The 8,326-nt window shown below is 41.3% G+C and overlaps 1 protein-coding gene across 1 annotated transcript in view; it reads left to right on the top strand.

Moving 5' to 3' along the window:
- The window catches only part of LOC308061716 (carboxymethylenebutenolidase homolog), a 29,064-nt gene extending 20,738 nt beyond the window's left edge, over nt 1-8,326 (top strand). Inside the window, exons 2-5 of the mRNA XM_080382076.1 lie at nt 398-505; nt 2,396-2,538; nt 2,958-3,049; nt 4,733-8,326. Coding sequence (XP_080238202.1) covers nt 398-505; nt 2,396-2,538; nt 2,958-3,049; nt 4,733-4,912 — 523 coding nt within the window. The 3' untranslated portion in view covers nt 4,913-8,326. The remainder of the gene's footprint in view (nt 1-397; nt 506-2,395; nt 2,539-2,957; nt 3,050-4,732) is intronic.

Genomic DNA, 8,326 nt, shown 5'->3' with positions numbered 1-8,326 from the left:
TTCTGTGGCAGTGTGGGTGATTAAAAGATAAATGTTGGTATCTAAGTTGTATAAACTTTTCAGAATCAAACCTTTTGAATAGTTGCTTTAGCTTTTACTATCAGGGAGATATGTGTGCTTAAATAGAATCAGGAGAGTTGCTTAATCCCCTTTATTTTGTATTAAGTATGTCTAAGGAAATAATGAGAGTTTATTTGTGGTGGTTTTTTTTTTTTTTCTGTACAAAGATACACACTTTTAGCTACACTGATTGGCAGAACAGGTTGAGTAGAATGTGATTCAGATAGTAACCGTGTGCATGTGTACTCTGGAGCAGAAGACATTAGGAGACATTTAGACATCCAGAGATTCTCCCTACCTGGACTTAAAAGTTTGCTTGATTCCATGTCTCACACAGAACCATCTGCCCAGACTTCTTCAAGGGCACAGATCCGTGGAAAACTACTGATCACTGGGCTGACTTTGCTGACTGGATGAAACATCATGATCCTACGAAAGTAGACAAGTAAGATATATATTTGTACTTGAACTTTAAAAAGCATCCAACAAAAGAGGAGAATTTGTATGAAATGTTGAAAGTGGCACCTCACAGCATGGCAAGGTGTCTGCACACACACAATTGCTTATTCTGGGCAGTTCTTCTGTGGTTCTGTGCACTGTCTTGGCTGGGATTTGGAAAGGATCATCTGCTCTGTCCGTCCCTGCTTATTGTCCCCGTCTTGTTTTCCTGGGCCCTTTTCTAACTACGTTATATTGACCACACAGGCTCATAGCCAGTATTTCACAGGCTATGAAATACCCAGCACTCTCACCCGCAAGGGCTGATTCTGCCTCCAGTTCCTCAAGATAAGGAGGAAGTCTTTTCCACAACTGCTCATGTTATCTGCCAGTTGTCACTTGCCCATCTTGCATTCTGCTTTGTAGATAAGTTAAGTGCAGATGATATTCTCCTGAGCTGCACTACATAAAAATTTGCAAGACTGCCCAAAACCTGAGATATATCTGTTGAGCTATACCGTTTTTCTCCGTGTGAAATAGAGGGCCGTGTGAAATAGAGGACATGTGAAATCTGTAGAGCCTAGCGGTGCCTGTAACAAGGCTTCCCTGAATTATGGGAGACGTTACTGTTTCTTCAGTATCTATCACCACAACCTAAAACTTCAGAAGATGATAGTGAGGCAGTGATACCCCCCTACTACTCAGCTATCATCTTGTAAGCCACAAGTATTCTTCTGACCCTTTCAAGAGGTCCCAATGGTCACAGCCTCACTTCAACACCTCTCAGTAAAGCTTTGACTGTATAGTTGCAGAAACTGTGAGCAAATTTTTTGAAAAGACAAATGACTAACACCTGTAAAAAATCCTGCTCCAAAGAGTGAGCAGGTACTTGAACCCTGTCTTAAACAATTTACACTTCAAGGACATGCCTGTGCTGTCTTTTGAGGCTTCACTGGTAGCTGCTTCTAGGTCAGATCCACAGAGCACAAGGAATCCAACGTTCCCATGACTTTGCACCCTTCCACACAAACCAAACCCGAGAGATCCCATCCATTCACAGTGCAATCCCTGGCTACAGGCTCAGGACATGATCTCCTCCTCATGTCATTCTCATTTCTTTTTGTCAGCCTAACCAAACCTGTGATGACCTTACTAATATGTTTAATATTTAAAAATACAGTTATTAATATATGCAGTTTGCATTTAAAAATAAAACTGCAGATAATGAAAAAGATAAAACTCTTGAGACCTAAGAAATTAGCAATTAAAAAAATAATTGACCTGCTCTGGCCTACATTAAAACCAATTTTCATATTTTTTGCATTATACCTCATGCAATACCTGTTTTTTAAACATTATAGTTACTGACAATTTAATTTTGAGTAATTGCTACTTTAATATGGTATTATTACATGTGGACGTGGTAGGATATCTTAATATCCTCATATACCAGGAATGTCATACTCAGGATAAATCTTTATCTAAATAGGTGGACTCTGTAGAGATAGCACAGTGAAGCTTATCTATTCCTACAATCCATAATGCAAGATGTTGTTCTACTTGCAGATATGTCTTGTCTTTAGTTGTCCTGTCCTAGACAAAGTGATTCAATTAAAAATTTGCTTATTTTGAAAAGAAAGGAGCAGGTCACAATTCAGGTAAGTATTTAAGTACCTGCACCTGTACTTCCCTAAACTAGGACCAGAGATGTTAACTCCCATTTAAGAATAGAAGCCACTGCTCAGGGCTGAAATAGGTTTTTAAAGTATTCTCTATTTTAAATGATTGGGGGTGCAGATGCAGAAAAAATCATGTACCTCTTTTAATTTACTTCTTAAATTGTCAAGTATTGGTTCTGCAATAGATTCCTTAGTTTACTTTTGTTTATATGTCTTAGGGAAGCTGATGTTGTCTTGAAGTATCTAAAGGAACAAAGCGGTGCAAAGAAGATTGGTATCGTTGGGTTTTCCTGGGGTGGAATGGCAGTACATCACTTGATGCTGAAAAATCCTCAATTAACCGCTGGGGTGTCCCTCTATGGTAGTGTAGAACACATGAAAACTTACATGGGTTCGCATGGCTATGCATAGTTTGTAACTCTAGTTATTGCTTTGTAACACCTTCTGTAAATACTCAGCTCTAAGGTGAGTTGCAGATTTTAATTATGGTTATTTCAGCAATATGCTATATTGGTATAAAAATTTAAGAATGCTGTAAAGCAGAAAAAAATTGCTTCCTTTTACACAGTAATTCTCTAATATTTATATTTTTTTTTAGTGCTTGGAGAGTGGAGAAATACATTTTCCAAATGCTTTTTTCTCCATCAAAATAGAAACTGTCCTGATCTAAAAAAATGTACATAACCAGTAAACCTAAATATAAATTTTGTCTTTTAATTTGTTATTTATCTTGCAAGGATGTTAACCTCACTAACAGACTGTTTCTCAATAACATTATAGGAATAATTAGGGACTCTGAAGAAAGATACAATTTACTAAATCCCACATTTTTCATTTTTGGTGAGAAAGACCACACTATTTCATATGATCAGGTAAGCTCTTGTACTAGAAATGCTTTTTCTTTTCCCATAGTTCTTTTATCTCATACAGAAACCCTAGCTTGTTAGAAACTGTTTTCAGGTATGAAAAATCAGACAGGCTGGATTGTTTTGCTTACATTTAAAATTCCCCCATATCTTGCTCAGGTTATTCAAAGCTGCTTTTTTGAGGTGAGAAATGCACTAGAGACCAGTCATCAGTCTCTGAGTGGCTGGACAAGCAGAGTGTGAAACTGGGCAGGGAAATCCAGCTGGTTTGAGCCAAATGTCTCAAAAACATGGACATGGACACTATTGCTATGGGCAAGCAAACAGGTAGTTTGACCATTGAATTTGGAAATATGAATGGAAAAAAGTAATTTCAGCTTAGTAACTGAACTTCCTAATGATGTGGACCAATTGCTTTTGGTACAAGAAGACAAAATGAACTGTGCCAGAAGACTGGGCATGAATTTTGACTACATCTTGTGGACTCTTTTTTGACTTCTGACTGTCATCTGTATATATATACACAATATAACCCCTATTGTAAGCATATCTGAGAGGCTGGATAAATATGTGGGTAGGAAACTGGTGCCCCCTTCTGTGAGTAAAATTCCTTCTCTTCGGTGACAAGAATAACATAGCACCTCTAGCACAGTTTGTTGTGTAGGACCAGGGTCTAACTGAGGAACTGGCAGTGTGCTCTGGGAATGCAGAAGCCAATATTTACTTTTAACTGTGTTATTCAGCATGTTGATCTGTACCTCAAAGATGTGTCTGCTCTGCACAGAACAAATCCTTCATTCCCTGTCCCCTTTTTATGGTGAAAGTGTCTTTTTCCCAGGGGCACAATTTTCATAAATGCATTTTTTCCATCATGCATTACACACTGAAGCCATACATTTTTCTCTTGAAGGTTTCTCTCTGAACTATCTGTCCAGATTATGTAAGAAAAATGTCTACATTAAAAAAAAAACCAAACCAAAACCAAACCGAAAACCCCCTCAAATACATTATTTCCTGCACTGAATTATAAAGAGCTCTCTCTCTCTCTGTAGGGAAGTTAACATGAAAATAATTATAGTACTATCTCTAATCTGCACAATGAGTAAAATTAAGCTTGCAGGGGCAAAGTAAGTGTTCATTCTCCTATTTTCTGACTTTTTAATGGAACTGAGCACAAAAATGTCTTACACATGTATACAGGTACATAATCATATGATTATTACTCTGTGTGTAAGCATGTGTGTACTTACCAAAAAACTGTGCGGAAGCAATGTCCCTTTGTTATACAGTAAACTAAAAAACCCTCTGTGTTTTCTTAAGTTCTGTTACTAAGCCTATCAAAATGTTTTGGACTGAGAGTCACTGAGATTTAGGGAATATGTTCTCTCAAGATCAGAGCTCAAAATTAGGTTACAAGCCTAAGTCTCTGAATAGAAATGTTCCTTTATGGCAGTGAGATTTACCAAACCATCTTTGCACTAACTGTTGAGGTTCTTAGACTCACCCATACTTTTAAAAAATGTTTTAGTCTTACATTCCAAAGAGGGGTTTTCTCACCTGTTAAGCAACAGAACCTGCTTCAAGTGTGACAATGGAGAAAAGACAAAGATGTAGAGATATGAGAAATGGCATGATTGGCAGACTTAAAAAAAACCCAACAACATAATGGAAAACTGCTTTCTTTTACAGATCACCTTATTGGAGGAGAAGTTGAAACAGTATTGTAGAGTTGCATATAAAATTAAGGTTTATCCTGGACAAGTTCATGGGTTTGCACAGTTGAAACCAGAAGATATGAAACCTGCTGATAAACCTTATATTGAAGAAGCTAGAAAAGATATGATTGATTGGATCAAAATGTTCATTTGACAAAAGCGTAAAATAACACTAGGCTTCAAGATTAGTGTTTAATTTAATTTGAGAGGAAAACAGTCAAAGGAAAACGATCTGGTTTTGAAAATTGTCATAAATAAAAATAGGAACACTTTAATTTATAGCTCTTAATCGCTTTTTTACAAGACTTACATAAGATTGTGAAATCAAAGTTGGACTAAAGGATGATTAAGCATTAAAAAGTTGTTGGAATTTATCTTGCTTTGTATTTGCTTTGTTTTTCTGCATTACGACATCAATAGTAATGATATCATTTATCCAGTTGTCTTTGCTAGTGAGCATGACCTCATCATGAATTTACCTGAATAATTTCATGCTTTATTTTGGTATGATGATTGATGGTCATAGGTGTTTACATGGAAATACACTGGGTTTGCATACAGACTTTTTTTTTTTATTAACTACAAAACATTTGTCTCAGGTATACTCCTGTACTGAGCAGAATTTCCCATGTGTGAAACAAACACTTCACTGTGTTAAGGAGTTAGGAAGATACGATGTTGGTAGGTGGCACCCTCCATGTAATCTGTTGGCAATATTAAGAAGGGCGCTTCTCGTATTCCCTCATTAACATCAAGGAAAAAACATAGCCAGTCCCTCCTGGCTGTGTTAGTAACCCAGGCACCAACGCTGTGTGGTTTTTGTCCTGGTCGACTGTGGTGATCAGGCACAGGGCTGGAAAACAGGTATCCCCATTCAGTCCTGATTATATTGTTTGTTTTACAGTATACCCTTTGCTATATTCTATTATATTAACATTATATCCCTTGTTTCTCTATCAAGTTCTTCACCTTTATCACCCTTATCACCTCCCAAGTGCACAACATGTAAACAATAATAAAAATCCCTGTCACCACACTGGCTCCAGGTTTTTTGACTTGCTGACTTTGTTTGTTTGTTTGTTTGTTTTTATTGGGTTTTTTTTCATTGCCTTGGTAATGACTTGGCAACTTGAGTTTACTTAGAGATGCTCCAAGGGACCCATGCCCCTTTTTATTTTCTACATCTGCCGGTTTCTCACTCTGTTGCCTTGTTAAAGTAGCTGTAAATCAAGGCTAGCAATCTGCATGGCTATTGCTTTCCCTTTGACACCAGGAATTTTCAGCACTTTCCCACATTGCTACCCTATCAGTGTTAGTGATAAGGGTCATGGTATGTTGGCTGGCTGTGCACCTCAGCAGGCTATGTTAAACAAGCCTCTGTGAGCAGAGGAGACATCAGGTTAGAGGTATTGTACAAACCCCGCATTGCTCGGCTCCCAGTGTGGCCAGTGGGCACATCTGCCTTTGCGTTTTGGGCCACCGTATCAACTGAGGCAGTGCTATAGACATGGTGATGGGGGATGTTCAACAGTTAGAGAGACTACAATTTGAAGTGGAAAATACAGGCATTGTGCTGTAGCCCAGAGAGGTGTTCTGTAGCAAGCATGGGGGTCTCTCTCCAGTGGCTGCCCTTCTTGCTGGGGTGCCGCGCCTCTGCAAAGCGGGCAGTGGTGGCCCCCTGCTCCGCAACCAAGCGCCCACTTGCTGAAATAGATTCCCTCCAGCACCCAGACTGAAGGCTAAAAGAAAAATACATGTGTATGGTGGGGTTTTAAGTACCTCCCTGGCTGTGCTTTGTGACTCTAGACCAGGTTGCAGGTGGTGCTGGGCGGACCCGAAGAGGTGCTGCCCCCCTTCCCCGCTTCCACCTGCAGGCTGTGGCTCTCGAGAGCACAGGGGAAGGTGAGGAAAGTGAGGAGGCAGCAGGTGCTGGGGGAAGCGCTGAGCTCTGAGGGGAGGGTGTTTCACAACCAAGCTCTGGAGCAACCTGCCCAGAGAGGTGATGGAATCTCCCTCATTGGAGAGTTTCAAAAACCCATAGGGTGAAGCCTCGAGTGGCGCCGTCTGGCTAAGAATCGGACAAGGTGCCTTCCAGGGGCACCTTCAACCCCAAGCCTCCTCTGGCCCCCAAAATCTCCGAGCCAACTCGGTGCTTTCCACATGATGACCCCAGTCTGTGTTAGCCCATGTCCCCAGATGGCCGCATCAGGTTGCTAACAGTATCTTATATAGCCAAACATCCAGATCCTGATCGTGCAGCATTCCCACAGATGTCAGGGAGCTCCTTGGCACCACTCATGTCCCTGTGTGCCTTCATGACCTCAGAAAAATCCTCCAAGTACTGTGGGTTTGTGAAGGCAGTGCCATACATAACATAATTTTTGTAAGAGACAAGGGTGAGTGTGGCGAAGCTTTTGCTAATCAGAAAAATATAAACTTGAGGGAGCTGGGAGAGCAGCGTCTGCTGTAGCTTGTCCTGAACTGAAAGATACTAGCTGCATTGGTGTTAAAAACTTGTTTGAAGTGGGCTAGAAACACACATTGCGCAACAGCTTTCTCCTGTTCGCTTTCCCAAATACCACAGCATCTTAAAAATAAGCATTCAGTGGGGAGCCTCCTGTAGAGAGCTTTATGGCAAGTGCTGAAGGCCACGATGCCTCTGAAGGACCTTGAAGGCTAAAGAAGAAAGAAAGTAAGATAAGGTTGGCTGAAGGCCTGGAAGAAAAACGGGATATGAAGCAAGGCTGGAGCGGATGCGCAATGCCACGTCGGCAGCTGGCTGAGAACATGAAACTCACAGAGATAAGAAGGAAGAGAGAGAGAAAAATGCAAGAAGTTCAGTGTGTTTGTAGCTTAGTAATTAACCAATTATACGTAGCCAAGAAGTGTGTGAACAGTATCGATTAACCAAAGATATTTTAGTATGGTGCATGTGAACAGTGAACGAGGATATATATAAGCGTGGGTTTTGGACTAATAAAAGGTCTTTTGGGTGGATTCAGGAGTCCGTGTCTTCATCTCCTCAGCCTCCTTAGCTGAAGCTAATGAGCTGGGTGTTGCAGCTGTGGGATAGCACGTGTGGAACGCAGCTCTGGGTTGTGTGAACAGCTTTTAGAGAAGAGGTGTGAAATCCTGCCTCTACTCCTCTCCAAATGTGCTGAGCCCTAGGTCATCACGGTGTCTCCAGCCATGCTGGGGACCCAGGCTCTCCTGCCATTCACAGCATGTGGCCACAGGTGCCATGGCTTCTGGGGCCCCTGATAAATTCTTCCTAGGCTTGGCCAGTTGACGGTGGTGGTGGATGCCCTGACCGTATCCCAGTTCGTTCCCCTCTGCCCTCATCCACCCTCTTCAGTGTGCAGGTAAGGAGTGTGTAAACTTTCCTCCAGGTCTTTAGATGCTGTACCGAGGCAGGATCCCCCACGCCTGCAGCAAGGGGAGGGTGGTTCGCCTGGAGAGAGGGGCGCTTTCTGTACGTAACCCCTAGCTGCTCAGCCCGGGCAACTCTGTTCAGGCCAGATCAGATGGCTATGGCAGGCAGCTCCCCAGCACTGCATTAAAAGCACGG

The sequence above is a fragment of the Falco punctatus genome, assembly GCF_963210335.1.
Source record: "Falco punctatus genome assembly, chromosome: 3".
Classification (NCBI taxonomy): Eukaryota; Metazoa; Chordata; class Aves; order Falconiformes; family Falconidae; genus Falco; species Falco punctatus.
This window is presented reverse-complemented; position numbering and strand designations above follow the sequence as displayed.